Source organism: Thunnus maccoyii, chromosome 20 (genome assembly GCF_910596095.1).
Source record: "Thunnus maccoyii chromosome 20, fThuMac1.1, whole genome shotgun sequence".
Taxonomy (NCBI): Eukaryota; Metazoa; Chordata; class Actinopteri; order Scombriformes; family Scombridae; genus Thunnus; species Thunnus maccoyii.
This window is the reverse complement of record NC_056552.1, coordinates 880083-900416: the sequence shown is the minus strand read 5'-3', so window position 1 is coordinate 900416 and position 20334 is coordinate 880083. Positions and strand designations below refer to the sequence as shown.

Sequence of the window (20334 nt, the reverse complement as noted above, 5' to 3'; positions counted from 1 at the left end):
GAAACATACAAAGCTTTTGAAAGCTTTGTATGAGTCCAGCTCTGACTGTGGTCAGCTGAGCAGATGGTACATTCCAGTCAGGTGAGGCTCAGCAGGTAAACAGCCGGTCACTGGTTTGTAGTGATGAGTTGGGAGGAGAGGAGGTGGCAGCTGCTGGGAAGCTGTATATTTTTTTTGTTCTTTGCTCGGCTGAAGTTATATTTGTTGAATTTCTCAGGGTTCATTTTTGTCTGTTTCATTAATATTTGTCTTAATAAACTATTATATTATATTTTTTGCACATACTGCTGCCTGCCGACCTGCTTTGTTTAACACCCCTTTAAAATAAACTCTTCTGCCCTTCATATGGAGCGGCAGCATGACATGGTATCTGCCACTCAAACATATCTGTTTCCATTCTGCTGAACAAGGACATTAAATTTTGGCATTGAAAATAAAACCTGAACTGAAAAAGGAAACATTAAACAGGCCGGTCTTGACCTGCTCTATGTGAAAAGTGCCCTGAGATTTGGCTCTATATAAATAAAATTGAATTGAATTTAAAAAAAAACAACAACAACAAAAAAAAACACTTGTATTGGCAAAAGTTCCACTGACAAATTAAACACAGGCATTTAAAAAATCTTATTTTATTTTGATAGTTTTTGCATTATGATGTTTTTCAATGTCAATTTTCAGATTTTTTCTTCATGTCTGTCTTTTTTCAGTGACAGTTTTTTTTTTACGCTATCAGTTTGATTTCAGTGTCAGTTTTCATTCTCAATTTTCTGTAACACTTTTGGCATAGAGAGGAGGGGTTTGAGGGGAAGGGCAAGGAGCATGAAATTTACATATAATCTGCATATAATTTACATACTAAGGAGAGAGCGTCACTCTTCCCAAGCCAGCCGTCTGCTCAGACGCCTGACCTGACCTCATATCTTGGTGATCTCTTCCATGAGTTCACCTGGAACTCCCAAACCGCAAGTAAGTCTGTTTCATTTTGCCCCTGTTTTTTTTTTTTTTTTACATAGATCTGGGTTAAAGTTAACTTTGCTTTCAACAGACATTATGCTGGTTTGGCAGAGGTCCACCAGAACAAGAAGAAGAATTCAGTGCAGTCACATGAGCAGCAGAATCGGCAAACACAAACCCCGAGCATTACTTCAGGTCAAGGGAGGTGTTGCTTGAGTGGAGAGAGATGGTAGACTCTCAACTCCAACAGAACAGTAATCAAAATGCCAGAAATCGATCTTCGAAATCTTCAAGAACATTTGTGTAACTTTCACAAACTAAATATGTTATTTATCCACTCCCTCCAAGATTTCACAGTATTTTTTTGACTATTGCAGCCAAAAATGTTTTGCAGCAGCTTTTCTCAAAAATTGCACTACAGTTTGTGATGTTTTGTGTCTCTTTTTGTGGTAAAATCGCAGGAATTGTGAAAAATTGTAAGGAGAGGAAAATAATGTGATTTATTTTAAACTGCTACCAGTGAAGAGTCATATGTAACGACTTCCTTGGATAAAAAGCATCGTGCAGATCACAGAAACAACTATATTTCAGCTCTAATGTTTCATGTATTTCATGTATTTTTTGAACATGAGAACCATGAGGACTCAAGTTCTATAAACAAGAAAATACTGTACTTGAGTTCCATTTATAACCTTTATTAAGTAAACGTTTTATGATTATGTTTGAGGCAGATTATGTCTGAACAACATCAGCATGTATTCTTCTGACTCACTGAATCAAACCTCATTTGGGAACATTTGGGAACATTTGGGAATTGTTTTGCTTGTCAGTGGCGTCATTTTTGTTGGCAGGTGAGATTTGTTCATCCTCCACTTGAATGAAGTCAGTTACCGCCACACCAAACCACAAGTGCCTGTTGATTTGCACATTTCATAAAATGTGCAAATCTTGCATAAAAATCACAATTTCCTGGAGGCTAATATGTAGTTTGACACACAAAACTACACACTGAAAAAATATTTTCTGTCAATTTAAGAGTCAAGAGTTAAGAGTAATAAGTACATATGAACTCAAATATAATGAACCGGCACTTATGAATTAAACCAACCACGTTTTTTATATTTGGTACCAAACTGCATCTTCTTCTCTTTAAAATCCCCTAAAACTGACCCATTAAATACCTGCAGATTACACCGAGCATTTCCAGGAAATGAGTAAAACGAAAGGACCTGTAAGACAAAGCGATGCCCCTCAGAGTGTTTCAGGCAGCTGTGAGCAGATCCTGATCTGTTACTGACAGACGAGTGTGTGAGGACGGACTCCCGGCAGCAGGGGGAGCTGTGGAGCTGCAGTTTGTCCTGAAGCTGAAACTGCAGCTCATACATGAGCATGTGAGAGGACATATTTTAGTTTCAGTGCATCAGTTAAAATGAAACAAATACACACAACAAGGGGAAAAAAATCAATGTGCAGGGAGACGAAGAAAGCCTGGCAGGCTTATCGATGGCTTAAATCTACCTGTCAAAAGTCCTAAAGAGCTGTAATGTCTTTTTAAAGGTGCAGTGTGTAGAATTTAGTGGAGCAAACTTTACAGAAATAGAATAAAATACTCATCATATTTATTATTTTTATTGTTTTGAAATTGAACTTCTGTTTTGTATGAGCATGAAAGTAGTTTTTGTGGATTTGAAAGTTACATCGTTTTGCTTTAATGGGATTTTGGGATGAGGACTGTCTTCAGCTTGGATAAATAGTATCATATGTATCTATGTTGGAGAAGGCGTTGTCGTCTTATACCCAGGACAATACGGTATTTGGAGACAGTTTGTTTGCTTTAAACTATTAAACTAAAGACATGAAATGACACAACATGAATTTCTTGTGTCCTTTAATCTCGTGTACGTCAGGATACCTGTAGACAGTCCTGCGATTCATTAACTAGATATAATTATTAAAGTGATGTTGCAGGTTTATGATGTCATTGAACTGAAACAGTTTGAATATCAGTGAGCAGGATGTGACTGTAGATGAATGAAACTGATATTTATGAGCTGTGGACACGTTCACAACTGTGTGTGTGTGTGTGTGTTGAGAGTTACGCAACAGTTTGGTTTGTGCTCTCAGTCTTATGTAACACTAATACTCAGAAACTCAAATTCAAACAAACTTTATTGACTCTAATGTGAAAGTTATTTATGTATTATTATTTTATTCATATTTACTAGTTCATGATATTTGTCCCTGCACTAATATTAAATACATGTTCATAAGGAGGGTGTTTATTTATTTATTTAAAAAAGAAAATGAACACAAATATGAAAAGATTAACGGAGGACTTAAAGAAACATATTTCAGTGACAGACGTGTAACTTTAGAATCTGCAGTTTCTCTTCTTCTGGTGTTTGATGACACGCAGCCTCCATGTTAAAGCCTCCAGACTGTTTATATCACTTCAGTCAGTGATGTGAAACTTTCAACAGCTGATATTTGACCTGCATGTGATAGGTGCTGTATAAATAAAGTTTATTATTATTATATATTTCCTACAGTCAGCTGATAATCTGCAGGATGGAGGGATGTCAGTGTTTGTGGATCAACAGTAGATCTAAATCTACTGTGTGTGTGTGAGTGTGTGTGTGTGTGTGTGTGTGAGTGTGAGTGTGAGTGTGTGTGTGTGTGTGTGTGTGTGTGTGTGTGTGAGTGTGAGTGTGTGTGTGTGAGCGTGTGTGTGTGTTCTTCCTGTTACATAACTGTATAATCTCTGAATGGAAACTCTCACACAGAAGCTGCGAACTGAAGCAGAACATGAGGGTTTGTTGCTGATTCAATCTGTAATCACATCTTTTAGTTTCAGCCTCCGTACAGATTAAAACTGTTTTTCTCTCCAAAAAAGGAGCTTTTTTAAAAAAAACAGTGTGTAGCTGTTAAAACACCAGCGTGACGTTCCAGCGTGAACGAGGAAAACTCAGCTTCAGCTGAACAGTGATGTGAGCTGCTCTGTGAGGAGCTGTGTAACTGCACCGCTGGTCTGAGCCCAACTCAACTGCATCATTTCTAAAAAAGCTAAAGAGTGGGCGAGGGGGCTGAGAGGAGGGAGAGGAGGGGGGAGCGTGGCTGTGTGAGGCAGGAGGAAGGAGAGGAAGACAAACTGTGCGACGACATTTAAAGCAGAAGTCATTTTGCATTTCGCCCTGCAGCTCTTCAACTCTCCGCCTGTCTGTTCCTGCAGTTATCAGCTGGGGGGGGGGGGGGGTTATCATTCTATCAGTTATATAGATTTCACGATGTAGAGAACTCCCAAACAGTCGACTCTACATCAGCATTGTTCCCGCCTTTTCAGAGCTGATTTTTAACAGCTGATGACAGGTCGAGCCATTTTCAGCCCATGAAATGCCTTTTTTTTAATAATTTGGTGTCAGTGTCAATATTAACACCAGCATTGATGTGTTTCATCACAGTACAGTCGTATCATTTAGTTCACAGCTTAAAAAACATGTTATAGTGTTCAGTACATCTCTAAGAAAACATCTTAAGAAAATGTTCTGACTGCTTGTTTCGTTCCACTGTTGATGAACATCAGTGTCTTATGTATCAGGGCCACTCAGAGAGGTTGTTATTCAGTAGTTTCAAAGTCATAATTTTACAGTTAAATACATTTATAATATTGTGAGAGAGAAGTCTTCATGTTGATGATTATAACTGATGGACTGAAGGTCTTTCTGACCCTCTAAATGTTTTATTTATCTCTCGTCTCTTTAACCACAAAATGTTCAAAGTAAAATATCCTGAATGTTTGTTTCCAAATATCAGCAAATGAACTAATTCTCCAGTCGCTGCCGTAAAACCATTAACCATAAACCACCGTCATTAAAGAGCGACGGTCAAAGCTCAACCGATGCAAAACAGCAGGAAACTGTTTTACACGGATGCAGAGATTGTTTTAAATATTCGCAGGTTGTTTAATGTGCAGAATGAAAACAGGTGGATGGAAACACACCTCAGACTGATCATTTCATCGATTTCATTAATCGTTTTTCATGTTGATTTTTGTTTCTTGAGAGCTGGTTTACATGTAGAGTTTATGAGCTGCGATTAAATCAGTTTCACACTTCAGTCGTCTGACAACAGAAACAGAAAAAAATATGTAAATGAGAACAAATTCAGAGCTGCTTGAAAGTTTGTGAAACTTTTAGAATTTTCTGTATTTCTGCATAAATATGACCTAAAATATGATCAGATATTTACACAAGTCCTAAAACTAGATACAGTGAACCCAATTATACAAATGAGACAAAAAAAACAAACTTTTTCATTTATTTATTGAGGAAAATTATCCAATCTTACATATCTGTATGAGGCAAAAGTATGTGAACCCTTGCTGTCAGTAACTGATGTGACCCCCTTTTACAGCAATAACTTCAACCAAATGTTTCCAATAACTGTTTATCAGCTCTGCACATCAGCTTCTCCTCACAGAACAGTCTCAACTCAGGGATGTCATGGGCTTCTCACCATGAACTGCCTGCTTCAGGTCCTTCCACAGCATTTCTACTGGATCAAGGTCAGGACTCTGTCTTCTGCTTTAACCATTCTTTGGTTGTCTTACTGCATGACACACTTTCTGTTGAGCTTCAGTTCACAGACGGCTACCTGGACATTTGAAAATGTTTCTTATGGAACTCAGTGTTTGCTCATCACCAAACAGAACGCTTCTCATTCAAGCCGAAAAGTTTGATTTTGGTCTCATCCATCCACAGAACATTGTTCCAATCACCTTCTGGCTCCACGTGGTCTTGAGCGAACCGTAGACGGCAGCAATGTTCTGTTTGGAGAGTAGTGGGTTTCTCCTTGTAACTGCGCCATGAACACCATTGATGTTCAATGTTCTCCTGATGGTGGACTCATTAACATCGACTGTAGCCACTGCAAGAGAGACCTTTAGTTTCCTAGATGTTACCCTGGGGTCCGTTGTGGCCTCCTGGACTATTACACACCTGCTCTTGGTGTGATTTTTGTTGTTCGACCACTCCTGGGGAGGGTAACAATGGTGTTGGATGTCTTCCATTTATATACAATCTGCCCGACAGTCGACTGGTGGAGTCCAAACTCTTCAGAAATGGTTTTATAACCCTTTCCAGCCTGGTGAGCATCAACAACTCTTCTTCTAAGGTCCTCAGTAATCTCCTTTGTTTGAGCCATGACACACTTCCACAAACCTGTGTTGTGAAGCTCAGACAGTGAAGACCCAGATTTCTCTTCTTTAAATAAGGCAGGGTCTCCCAGACTCACATGTGATTGTCATCCCATTGACTGAAACACCTGACTCTAATTTCCCCTTCAAATGACTTGATAATCCTAAAGGTTCACATACTTTTGCCACACACAAATACGTAACCTTGGATCATTTTCCTCAATAAATAAATGAACAAGTATAAAGTTTTTGTCTCGTTTGTTTAACTGATGTCTCTTTATCTAGTTTTAGGACTTGAATGGAAATCTGATCACGTTTTAGGTCGTATTTATGCAGAAATAGAGCAAATTCTAAAGGGTTCATGAACTTTCAAGCAGCACTGTACATGAAGTCAGCTGCATTAAAATACAGTGAGGGAGATCACAGACCGTCTGTAGCTGTCAGTCACAACTTCCTGCCATCTTTAACTTTCTCTGCAATCCATCATTTTTAATATTGTGTATTCATGTTGATTATGTCAGATGAAGCTGTTTGAACTGAAGAGAGTTTGATAAAGACTGTCTGTCAGTGAGATTAAACAGATCACAATCAAACAGTTGATCTGGTGTTATCAATAAATCTGTTGTACCTGAACAGTTCAGAAAGAGCAAAAACATTTCTGAGTGTTAAACTTTTTCCTCTCAGATGTTTGAAAGTCTGCGTGTAAACCGGCTGATGGAAACACGTTGTGATGTCAGGACGCTGCTGCAGGAACATAAAGAGATTCTTCCTCTCCGGCTGAAGTTTCAGTCAGCTGGACAGTAATCAGAGATAAAAAGAGGAATGTTAATCATGTGTGTGTCTGTGCCGCTCTGTCAGGTTTCATCTCTTCACTCTGCTGCTGTTCCAGCTTCAGCTTCATCACCGCCCAGTTTCTGCCTCAACTGTTTTTGTCTTTTATTAACTTTCCTTTTTTGTCATTATTGTTGGTTTTCATTTTTTGGTGACACGTCTTTCGGAGAGCTTTTGGGGTTTTTTACATCTCACCAAACCAATGTTTACTCCGTTAAGCTTTAATTACTCAATGATGTTTAAAACTAATGAAACTGAACTGTTTTCCAGAGCCTGAGCTGACGTCCTCACGTCTTGTTTTGTCCACAAAGATATTCAGTTTACTGTCATAGAGACTCAAGAAACCAGAAAACATTCACATTTAAGAAGCTGAATCAGAGACTTTAGACATTATTCTTAAATAAATGACTCAAAACAATTACTAGAACTAATCAATTAACTGCAGCTCTAGTCGGAACATCTGGAGGAAGAAAAACAATAAACCAGAAGGAGACATTGCTACAAACATTAGACTTTATTTCTTAAAGGACACACAAAAGGAACAGTCAACCACTTCCTGCTTACATCACTTCCTGCATCATGACATCATCATTACATTGCACTTCACATTACAGCCTTGTCTACAGTACAGTTGCTAATGCTAGCATCCGGCTAGCTTAGCTCGGTTAAGACACATACGTCCAGTTAGCACGAGCTAACTGCTAACTGACGTGTTGCATTCAGGTCACGTTGGCAGTCGACAACAACTTCAACACGTTTATTAAATATTCAACAACACTTAAAACACTTTTCATTTCCCTTCAGCCTCCTTCAACTTCCTGTCACACACACACACACACACACACACACACACGCACACACACTTAGCTTAGTAAAGGCTTTTAAACTGGTATGGCTACAGGAGCTAACAGGAAGTGCGGGTTTAGCTTTAGCTCTCTCTCTCCCTCCACCTACAGAAGTTACCATGACAACAAGACTACAGTGGGAGACTACCATTATTACACTGCATAGCAACACCTGGAGGAGGTTCACCTGGGCACGGAGGAGGTGTGGCCTCTTACAGCTGCGAACAGGAAGAACAAACATACAACCAAATAAATGTTTGAATGTTTTCGAAGTGAATGTAACGTCCTCTGAACGCTGTGGTCATGTGATTTCTACGGCTTCGCTGCAGGAGCTGAATTTAAGCTGCGGTCGATGTTGACAGTCAGCAACCAGAACGTCCTAATCTGCCCAACAACTGATGACTGGGACCCACGTTGTTCAGCCATCACAGACCTGTAACTGAACTTTGCCTGCTTTGCAGATCCTCCCTTCCTTCCTCCCTCCCTCCCCCCTTCCTTCCTCCCTTCCTTCCTTCCTTGCTTTCTTTCTTTCTTTCTTTCTTTCTTTCCCAGCATCTGGATTTCAGTGCATCCTGCTTCCAACATAGGCTGTTTTTAGCACTGCAACTATTAATTTCATTACCAATCAATCTGCTGATTATTATCTCAATAGTTTGAACTGTAAAATGCTGGAAAACAGTGAAAAATGTCCATAAAGACAGAAGTGATGTCATCAGAGCCTGTTTTGTTTAATCATTGGTCCAAAAAAGACTTCAGATTTATTATCAAAGACTGAGACTTGCTGAAAGCTGAAACTTGAGAGGCATTTTTGATTTAATGAAACAATTAAATAGTTGCAGATTTTTTATCTGATGATCAATTAATTGATTAACAGCTGCAGTTTTGGATGTTTAACCAGAATTTCCTGAATCTCTACAACGAAGGCAACGAGTACAAAGTGGAGAATTTTAACTTCAACAACTCAAACTACAGAAGAAAAAACAGTAAAAACAAGAATCACTTCTTTATCTTTCTCATGTCAGTCACAGCTACACCCCGGGACACTGAGGCATTGTGGGAAATGTTGGAAACTGTTTTAGGGGGAAAAGAAACCTTGCAGGGTGGCTTCACACTCTAGACCCTGTTTGGCCTGAGTAATATAATGATGGCAAAGAGTTGAAAGACCAAATAGAAGAAAGTCATTATTGTTTTTGCCTCAGTTATCAAGGTGTGGAGCTCTGCCCGCCGTCTGTGATTGGTCAGAATCTTGTTATCTGTCACAGGTTTGGTCTCTCTGGGTGATAGATGGAATGAACTCGGTCATTTGAATATTTGTTTTTGCACATTGTGTAAAAAATCTAAAGTTATTACCATGAGCAGGTAAATGTTCACCAACAGTTGTGTAAACTGTGACATGTGGCTTCGTTAGCTCAAGTCCTGGAGGGACTGATGCTGCTGTGGGATCACCTGTCTTCTATTATAATGACCACAGTCTTCAGTTTTCTTGCTCAACTGTCTAAAAACAATATGAAGTTTCAATTCTGCATTTAGCAGCTGAAATTTAAAAAAATCAGTTAAAATGATGAATCTAGATCTTATTTTGAGGCTTTATCGCGTCGCTCCTGCTGCCAATCAAACAATATGAATTAAATAAAAAGGTCTTCATGCTGAATTCAAATGTGGCCCCTCTGGACTTTGGTCATATGTACTGTGGCTGCGAGGGGACCAGACCTCAGCTGTTGCCATGGATACACGGATGCTGAGATCTTCAGTCCATCTCTGGATGTCCACTGTGCTTTGCAGACTTGACATGCAGGTTTGGACAGAACACACAGGTCAACAGAGCCGGACCGGGTCAGGTCACCTAAAGGCATCAAGGTTTAACACCGGAACAACCCCAACCAAGTCTGAAGAATTCATTATTCAGTCCAAACGTTTATGAAGTTTTACACCTGCCTGTCAGACAGGTTCAGGTGTTTCAGGCTGGTGCTGCTGCAGGACTTGAAGCCGTCCTGCTGGTCTCCTCCTGAAGGGTTTCTGTTGAAGTGTGGAGGGAAAGTTACCATTTAAAATGCAGGAAATAAAGAGGAAGCTGCATGAGGTGAGAAACACGCCATATCTGCATGTAATCCTTTGATTAAACATCCCTGCATCTCTCAGCTGTGATGCTGTTGTGAAGAATATGAAGAAGAACTGCAACTAAATTCATTATCGATTAATCTGTCCGTTATTCCTCCATTAATCGATTAGTTGTTTGGTCCAGAAAATGGCAGAAAATGGTGAAAAATGTGGATCCGTGTTTCCAAAAGTCCAAGATGACGTCTTCAAACGTCTTGTTTTGTTTACTGTCACAGAGGACTGAAGAAACCAGAAAAGATTCACATTTAAGAAGCTGGAATCAGAGAACTTGGACATTTTTTCTTAAAAAATGACTCAAAACAAGTAATCAATTATCAAAATAGTTGACGATTAATTTGATAATTGGCAACTAATCTATTTATCGACTAATTGTTAAAGGTCTAATAAGAAGCCCTGCAGTTTAACGTGGAATTAATCCTTCACACTCTTCACTCAAAGTCCTCTTAAATCCAGATGAAACTCTCCTGAAAGGCCGATGAAACTGAATCCTGGTGGAGCCACGTGGATTCTGACGTTGGGGAGTTTCAGAAATGACAAAGAAGCTTTACGAAGCACAAGAAGGCCTCATGAATGTTTGGGAGGTTTTAAAGAAAAGCACTTCTGAATACGTGTGTGTGAGACTTCTCAAGTCTTCTGATGCTTTTTCAAAGCTTCGTCTTCCTGCTGCTCAGTCATGTTGTGGAAAGACTTGTTATATTTGCATATTTCAAAAGGTGACGCTGTGAGCATCGATGAAGGAATCCCTGTGTATCTAAGTTAAGTATTCCCGAGAGGTCTCCCATGTCTCCGTCTGATTCATCCATTCGGTCCTCAGCAGGTTTTGGTTTTTGGGTGCAAATTTGAAAAGATTTGTGCTGACCAACTGCTCGAGTGTCGTGATGAGTTCGACAGATTTATGCCGAGACAGTTTGACGTTAAAGTGACAGTTATCCTGAGTCCGTCCAGACGTCAACACTCGTCTTCAAAAGACTCAAATGAACTCATGTTGGGAGCTAAAGTGACGAGTGAAAGCAGTCTGCAGTGTCCTCTACAAACATCTGGAATAACTTCTCAGTGCAGCTGAAGTCCTGTGAGAGCACATTAACACATTCTGTGGTGGTCTCACCAGTAGGGGGCGCTGGTCTCGACCCGGCCCCAGCTCTGCCACTCTGAGAAGATCCCTGCTGACGTCCTGGGGCTTCCTAACGGATCAAACTCCCTCTCCTGCCGCTCCTCCCCACTGCCGTCTCTCTGGACCTGCAGCCCGGCTGTGCTCTCAGGGATCCGTGTCGGGCTGCCGTGTGGATCCGTCACCACCAGTCGGTAGTTGTTCCCGAGGTTGTTGTCCCAGAAGGTCCGGTCCCGAGTCTGGTACTGAATGCAGAACTCCATCCTGTCGGCCGGCTCAAGGATCTCCGGCACCATCACAGAGAAGTCGAAGGTGTCGATGTCGGGGCAGCCGTACACATTGTTCAGGTAGTGGCAGGGAACGTCCTGGAAGGAGCGCCACGAGTCGAAGGTGATCCGGACTGAGACGGACTTCTCAAAGCAGATGTTTCGGACCTGCACGGTGCCTGAGAGCAGGCGGTCCTGGACTGAACACGTCTCCAGACAAACCTGCTGGGCTTTGAGCCGGTTCCTCAGGTCCAGGTAGTCTGCAGCCGGCTGGGTGAAGTCCAGGACCAGGCCCAACCCCCCATCAGCTAAGTCTGGAGGAGAAACAGACGGTCAGGAGAACTCAAACCAGAAAACAAGATCAGATTATACAGTACAGACCAAAAGTTTGGACACACCTTCTCATTCAATGAGTTTCCTTTCTTTTCATGACTATTGACATTGTAGATTCACACTGAAGGCATCAAAACTATGAATTAACACATGTGGAAATATGTACTTAACAAAAAAGTGTAAAACAACTGAAAATACGCCTTATATTCTAGTTTCTTCAAAGTAGCCACCTTTTGCTCTGATTACTGCTTTGCACACACTCTGCATTCTCTTGATGAGCTTCAAGAGGTAGTCACCTGAAATGGTTTTCACTTCACAGGTGTGCCCTGTCAGGTTTAATAAGTGGGATTTCTTGCCTTATAAATGGGGTTGGGACCATCAGTTGTGTTGTGCAGAAGTCAGGTGGATACACAGCTGATAGTCCTACTGAATAGACTGTTAGAATTTGTATTATGGCAAGAAAAAAGCAGCTAAGTAAAGAAAAATGAGTGGCCATCATTACTTTAAGAACTGAAGGTCAGTCAGTCCGAAAAATTGGGAAAACTTTGAAAGTGTCCCCAAGTGCAGTCGCAAAAACCATCAAGCGCTACAAAGAAACTGGCTCACATGAGGACCGCCCCAGGAAAGGAAGACCAAGAGTCACCTCTGCTGCGGAGGATAAGTTCATCCGAGTCACCAGCCTCAGACATCGCAGGTTAACAGCAGCTCAGATTAGAGACCAGGTCAATGCCACACGGAGTTCTAGCAGCAGACACATCTCTAGAACAACTGTTAAGCGGAGACTGTGTGAATCAGGCCTTCATGGTAGAATAGCTGCTAGGAAACCACTGCTAAGGACAGGCAACAAGCAGAAGAGACTTGTTTGGGCTAAAGAACACAAGGAATGGACATTAAACCAGTGGAAATCTGTGCTTTGGTCTGATGAGTCCAAATTTGAGATCTTTGGTTCCAACCACCGTGTCTTTGTGCGACCGAAAAGGTGAACGGATGGACTCTACATGCCTGGTTCCCACCGTGACGCATGGAGGAGGAGGTGTGATGGTGTGGGGGTGCTTTGCTGGTGACACTGTTGGGGATTTATTCCAAATCGAAGGCATACTGAACCAGCATGGCTACCACAGCATCTTGCAGCGGCATGCTATTCCATCCGGTTTGCGTTTAGTTGGACCATCATTTATTTTTCAACAGGACAATGACCCCAAACCCACCTCCAGGCTGTGTAAGGGCTATTTGACCAAGAAGGAGAGTGATGGGGTGCTGCGCCAGATGACCTGGCCTCCACAGTCACCGGACCTGAACCCAATCGAGATGGTTTGGGGTGAGCTGGACCGCAGAGTGAAGGCAAAAGGGCCAACAAGTGCTAAGCATCTCTGGGAACTCCTTCAAGACTGTTGGAAGACCATTTCAGGTGACTACCTCTTGAAGCTCATCAAGAGAATGCCAAGAGTGTGCGAAGCAGTAATCAAAGCAAAAGGTGGCTACTTTGAAGAAACTAGAATATAAGACATGTTTTCAGTTGTTTCACACTTTTTTGTTAAGTATATAATTCCACATGTGTTAATTCATAGTTTTGATGCCTTCAGTGTGAATCTACAATTTTCATAGTCATGAAAATAAAGAAAACTCTTTGAATGAGAAGGTGTGTCCAAACTTTTGGTCTGTACTGTACATTTAAAGAGATTCAACAGCAGACAGCTTCTTGAGTTGTTTCCTCATGAATCAGAACATGTCTGACTCTGGATGATGACCAGCATCGACCTATCAGAGCAGGTGGGCGGGTCAACAGACAGCTGGCTGATTAGTGATTGGCTGTCTGACCTCTCGGTGGAGCCTCGGGTCTAAGAACTAGAGGTGATGAATTACAAAACATCTTAAACCAGCTGTTTTCTTTGACTTTCTCTTGAGTTCAGTTCTTTTATTTTAAAGGTTTTAATGAATTCTTCCTGTTCTTATATGTTCGATTTCCTCTCTTCTCCTCGTGAAGCACTTTGTTATTTCTGCATGAATAAAGTTTAGCAACTAAAGATTGTTTCCTTCATCCAGTAAAATATTTTCTCTGAGAATTGTTTAGTCTGTGAAATGTCAGAAGATCAGCTTGCACCTCAAAACCTAAAAATATTCAGTTTACTTCAAGAATAAGAAAGAAAAACAGGAAATGTTTGCAGTTGAGAAACTGGAACTAGATAATGTTTCGCTGGATAAATATCAAGCTGCAACGATTAGTCGTTCAACATGTTAATAGGCAGCTATTTGGATAATTAAATAATTGTTTTAGTCATTTTCTAAGTAAAACTGACAAATATTTGCTGGTAACTTCTAAAATGTGAAGATTCACAGTTTTTCTTCATCATACGTGATAATAAACTGAACATCTTTGAATTCTGGACTATTGATCTAACAGACACTTTTCACTGTTTACTGTAATTTTATAGACAAAATGATAAATTGAGAAAATACTTGGAGTATTAATATTATATATTAATTAATATTTGCTGTTCTTCAGCTGAGTCACCTGTGATGTCTCCCAGGTGTAGTCTGCCTGTGGCGTCCTCTAGCTCAGTCAGGTGGAACTGCAGCTCGCTCAGCAGGTCGTCCTCCGACTCGCTGAAGACGTGGACGGCGGTCAGCGCCAGACCTTGAGAGTCTGCAAACACCACGCTCTTCTTCTTCTTCTTCCTCAGCCACGCCTGGCTGCTGTTCTCTGCTGACGCTGATGTTGAGGCCGCCGTTGCCGTGGTGATGCTGCTGCTAGCGAAGGTGTCGCTGCAGCGACCAGAAGCCAGACACGGTCGCAGTGGTTGGCAGCGCGGCAGTAGAGCGGCTGCAGAGGAAGAACAGCGGTTGTCATAGTTACTGAGGAAGGAGCGCAGAGGAGGCGAGCTGGCGAGGCAGATTCTCACGGCCATGTCGACGGGCATGATGGGAGACGGACCCCCGTGGCGAGGGTTCAGGATGTGGAGAACCCTGCAGACAGAGAACACAGCTTTAGTCCTCCAGACATGAAGAAGAGAGATCTGGTGTTCCACATGGCTCCATACTAGAACCACTGTTACTGACGTCTGCAGCCAGAACGTGTTCTCAATGTTCAGATTTATGAGACAGAACATTATGCATAAAGTTTGCATCTGTGAAAGATCTGTGGTGTTGTCCTCTGCCACTGATGTTGGGTTGTGTTGTTAAAAGGATCATTCTGCTGATGTTCTACGTTTGTCTTCATGTTTGGATCCAAACCAACAATGAACTGATCTACTAACAAGTATTGTGTGTGTATCAAAGCTGATATATCTGATTAAAAACACGTCAGTGAGTCACATCGCTGCACTGGGTCACATGTTCCTTCATCATGAAGAGTTTGATCACGTTAGTTTGTTTAGAAACGGCTCCAAAGACTAATAATATATATAATTTAGCCTTTAATTGCATTTGTTTCTTTTGCCTTTTTTGCTTCTTTGTTTTTGTATTTTGATTAGATTTATGTCAGGTGGCTGCTGTAGCATTTTAATTTCCCGTTGTGATAAATAAAGTATTTATCTAACATGTTTTCAGTCTCTGTAGAGCGGTTGTGTGTAGGGCAGACGCCACTGAGCATGTGCAGGAACAGTTCTGTTCACAGCTTCATATCACAACCTCTGGACTTTGTACTGAAGGTCTTTGAGATATTTATAATGTGGCACAAAGTCAACAAGTTCTGATATGTGACAATCTTATCACAGTTATTAGTCTTTGGATCCGTTTCTAAACAAACTGACGTGACCAAACTCTTCATGATGAAGGAACATGTGACCAGTGCAGCGGTGTGACTCACTGACGGGTTTTCTTCAGATATATCAGACTTTGATACAAACACAATACTAGTTAGTAGATCAGTTCATCCAAACATGGAGACAAATACAGAACTTCAGACTAGAAATAAAGAATATTTAACTTCTCTTTAGTGATATAACTCTGCTTTATTTACTTTTTACACCTGTAACCTAGCAACCTGTCAGCACACACACACACACACATATACACGTCTGTTCTGTTTTATTTCAGTTTTATGAAACAAAATCGTCCACGCTGAACATTACTACTGACTTTCAACCACATCTCAAGGTCTTCATCTTTACTGCATCACAGGAAGTGAAAAACTTTGTATCAACAACTTGAACTAAACTGACTGATAAACCTGCACAAACAGCTCATATATACACAGTATTTATTTCACACACAGTGTTCGGTCTGAAATATCATCAAACATGAAGCCTTCAACTTTATACAAATGTTCTTTTCAAATCATTGATTCATTTCTCCTAAAATTAAAAAAAGCATTTTAATGCACAAACTATCTGCAGCCTCTGACATGTTAAACCTGATTTACTGCGATAAATCTGACTGCAGATGTTCTTTAATCCTCTTTGTGTTGGCGGTGACACAGTTGATCTTCTGTATGTTTCTGTACGTTCATCCGGCTGTGAATAATATTCTGTCTATCTGGATTATTTCCTGCAGAACACACGAGCTTCTACTGTTTTTACTTCTTCTCATATCTTCCATGTTAGAAATCGTTTCAATTTAAAGTCATCAGAGGTAATAAGTCAAACTGCTCTGTGGTCAGTTCACTCTGGAAGGTGAAATAATAAATATTAAATTCAATAAAAGGAATAAATACAATGAGACAGAACCCTGTAAGAGCAGAACGTGAGTAGAACTCAGTAGAACATGAGCGGTCCGTTGCAATACTACTACTGTGTGGAGGTTTGGGGAAACATAAATGACATTTTCCTGCTACAGAGCAGAACTATAAGGATCATAAACAGCTGATTATCACAAACCAACCAACATATCATTTATAAACTCACATGATCGTTCATCAGAATGAATAAAGTAAAAACTAAGATGCTTTGGATTTTATCCAGAAGCTGTTTGAAGCGAACTGAGAGGAATCTGCATGTTTACAAGAACAAATACTAAACAAACATGTTTATCAGTCAGAGGAAATAAAAGACGTGTATTACACTTCATTTAAAGATAAGATGATTAACAAATATAAAACTGAGGTTTGAACATTAATGTGTGTATGAACTTTGTTTGGGACTTTTGGGTTTATACAACATACATACATCTGGGGGCTCTGTGATGCTGTGGGGGGCATTCTGCTGGCATGGTTTGGGTCCACTTGTCCCCTTAGAGGTGAAGGGTCACTGCTAATCAATACAAAGTAGTTGTGAGTGATCAGCTTTATCCTGATGGGAGTGGTCTCTTCCAGGATGAATCATATGTTATGACCTTCACAGTCACCAGATCTCAACCCAGCTGACGTGTTAGACAGCGCTCTGCACCATCATCATCATCATCACAACACCACATGAGGAAGATCTTTATGATCAATGATGTTCATCAGCCTTGTTATTGATTCTTCAGTCTCTGAAGTCTTCTGGAGGGATGAACACCGTTCTTCACAAAGATATTCCCACAACTACTTTGTATTGATTAACAGTGACTCTTCCCTCTATGGGGACAAGTGGACCCAAACCATGCCAGCATGACAGAGCCCCCAGACCTGGACCAGACCCCCTCACTGTAGGGGTCCAGCACTCAGACCTGGACCAGACCCCCTCACTGTAGGGGTCCAGCATTCAGACCTGGACCAGACCCCCTCACTGTAGGGGTCCAGCACTCAGACCTGGACCAAACCCCCTCACTGTAGGGGTCCAGCACTCAGACCTGGACCAGGTTTTCATGACACTGTCCAGTATAATGTATGTCAATAAGCTGAAGCTTCAGCCTGAACATTTCCAGTCAGGATAAACTTGCTTTGTTTGTCACTGCTTCAAGAATAATGACTTATTATTGTTTATTTATTATTTCTTTGAATATGTATTTGAGTTTTCTAAGATGAAAATGACCAAACTAAACTAAACTCAGTAAACACTAAACTGGACCTCAGTAGAAGATGAGTAGAGGTCAGTAGAAGATGAGTAGAGGTCAGTAGAACAGGAGGAACAGGAACAGACCGACATGTTGCTGCTGTGGCGCAGTTTCTTTTCTCTCACCTGCAGTTCATTGAAAGTTTCAGTCTCGGTAGAATCCAGTAGAATCCGCGCCAGTCCGAACAGAAACCACAACAACAGACCGGAAACCTCCTGCTTTCTGTTCCTCTTTCTGTTTTTATTCTTTTCGTTTCACATTTCAGCCATTTTAGAGAAAAAGAGCCGCAGTCTGTCCGCTCCGCGCGCTCCGTCACGCCCCCCGAGGACAGATAGGAAGAGAGAGAGAGAGACAGAGAGAGATGTGTAACAGCCAATCAGCGCCGTGGAACGTCAGCTGCTCACTCTCTCAGCCAATCGTTAAGAAGCCAAAAAAGCAGTGACGTAACAGCTGGCCGGAAACTTAACCTGAATTTTAGTCCCTGAGTTCAGACTGCCAGGAGCCTGAAGCTGATTTATATAATACAATATAATGATAAGAACATATTTGTTATATTTTATATGTTTAAAATATTATATATATGTGTATATAAGAGAGTAAAGAAAAATAAATGTTTTTAGATGAACTTGAGTAAACTAAATAATAATGTTACTAATAATAACAAATATTTATGGAAAACTTTTGTATATTATCAAAGACACGTTTTAAAACAAAGCAGGTTAAAAAAAAAACCTGAATTAAACTAAAGCACGAATAATTACACACAAATGTTTTAAGACAGACTTCTGACAAAACTCAAATTACTGCAGGTTATTATAGATTATTATATATTACTACAGATTATTATAGACAGAAAATAGAACAGGAAATATGCATCTCTGTATATAAGATCAGATAAACGGGTCATTACATGTAACCTGTTTCAGTTTTTGTCCTGGTCTCTTCTTGTGTTTTCATGGATTTTGAAGTTGTGAGATGTCAGCAGATTGAGAATGTGTTGCTGCCAAATTAATCTGTAGGTAAATTTGATGTTTACATGAAACAATTTTGATGCAACACATCTGTTGCTCTGTAGCTTCTGGTTTGTTTTTGTTGTCTTTTTACTGACTGAGTTGTAACTTAATTAATGTTATGTTATATCGATGTCTTCTATCCCCCTCTTTCCCCTTGTCTTCTTCCTGTGAAAAATGTAATTTGAAAAGCAACATAAGAATACAGTTTGCTTACTTGCTTACATCAAAACTGTTACATCACTTCCTGTTTTGAACCGTTTGAAGTTCAGTTTCACTGAACTGAAGGTGAATGTGACTGAAGCTTTAGCTGAAGAGAAATGTTGGCATGAGAGGAGTTAGCAGATCTCAGGATGGAGAGTCCTGTCAGACAACACAGAGGGCAGAAAAAAATATTTAAATGACCCAGAGCACAGAGTCCTATTATGGTGATTCAGCCCAAACTGAAGTCTGCTGTCAAACTCTCATGTAACACTTAAACTTCTGCTCAAACATCAGAGACCGCAGGATGTGACTTTCAGGCAGTTCTCTCTGGTGTTTTGGTTGGATGATATTAGTTTTGGAACATATTAATGATGTTTTTTAGGTCATATTATACCCCCCTCCCAGTTTAATATTTTCATTTTTGTGGTCTATTTACAGTCATTTGCATGTTTTTATGGTCTAAAAGTACCTTGTTACAGCTCTACAAGCCATGGATGCAGCTTCTGTCCCACTCAGCCTGAAACAGGCTGTTTTGTGTCTGCTCAATGCTCCTCTCTTCTGATTGGTTGACTGTTTTCTGAGTGACGCACTATTCTAGCCTGATGTAGTTAGGTAAAACCAGGGCTTTGGGTAAAACTCACCAATAAATTGCGATGGCCACCGATGAGGATAATGTTATCCAACGTTTGGAAGGCTGTTTGATGACAAATTTGCTTCCTGGCATCCAACAACTGCACAACGTTTCCTCCGCTGTCTGTCTCTCTTCTGCTCCGCTCCGTGTGTGTGTGGAGGGGCTAAGCCCGCCCTCGGTGAAACACAGACGGAGCAGAGAAGAGAAACTAGCATGACCATAGATGACAGTAAAATGCAATAGAGACTCTCACACTGAGCTGAAATGGAACTAGTGCACATAAATTAGGTAAAAAAACATAAATAAGCATATTTTGTTTCTTTCAGGAAGGGCGGGGGGGTGCTGTCGGAGGACGAAGTTAAAGGAAACTCTGATCGTATAGGTGTAACATCACAACCTTACGGAATTCCAAACAGCTTGTTTAAAGGCACAGTTTCTGAATACGGGCTCTGAGCATTTCTCCATGGACTGAGTGTTTCAATACTTTCACAGTGGGCTCTATGAATAACATTTGAGTGTGCAGATTCATAACACAGGTGCACTTACTTAAATAATCCCAGTGTTTTTGACTTTGTCACCAGCTACAGAAGTGGACTTTGCATTTAGAATATTTTCGACAATTAATTGACGACCTCAGACTGAAATATACAACCCAACAAGATGTCAAATTGTCGTTTGTTTGATGATTTTGTGGTGCCAAAACGAGGTGGGTCAAACTGTGCAGTGGAAGAACATCTTAATTAAATTATGCTTTCTTTTCCACACTGCATGTGTGTTCAGAATAATTCATAGTAATAATGAAGATACAAACAGGAAAAAGATACAAACAGAAAAAAACAAATCCACCCAAAATCCCCAAAATAGTAGGTAGTAATAACAACCCAATCCCTGTTAATAATAATAATAATAATAATAATAATAATAATAATAATA

At 40.5% G+C, this 20334-nt stretch overlaps 1 protein-coding gene across 1 annotated transcript; it reads right to left on the bottom strand.

The window, feature by feature from the left end:
• Nucleotides 1-10195: 10195 nt before the first annotated feature.
• LOC121886791 (protein phosphatase 1 regulatory subunit 3C-B-like) lies at nt 10196-17910 on the bottom strand. The gene is made up of 3 exons (XM_042397121.1): nt 17682-17910; nt 14159-14610; nt 10196-11627 (listed from the first exon to the last, which is right to left on the bottom strand). The coding sequence occupies exons 1-3, from the start codon at nt 17690-17692 to the stop codon at nt 11041-11043; spliced, it is 1050 nt and encodes a 349-aa protein (XP_042253055.1). The 5' UTR covers nt 17693-17910; the 3' UTR covers nt 10196-11040.
• Nucleotides 17911-20334: the final 2424 nt, after the last annotated feature.

Excerpts from the sequence above, each read along its gene's own strand:
- LOC121886791 (XM_042397121.1), bottom strand. Across the intron at positions 11,628-14,158 it reads ACACCTGGGAGACATCACAG|ACTTAGCTGATGGGGGGTTG; the intron begins GTGACTCAGCTG and ends TTTCTCCTCCAG.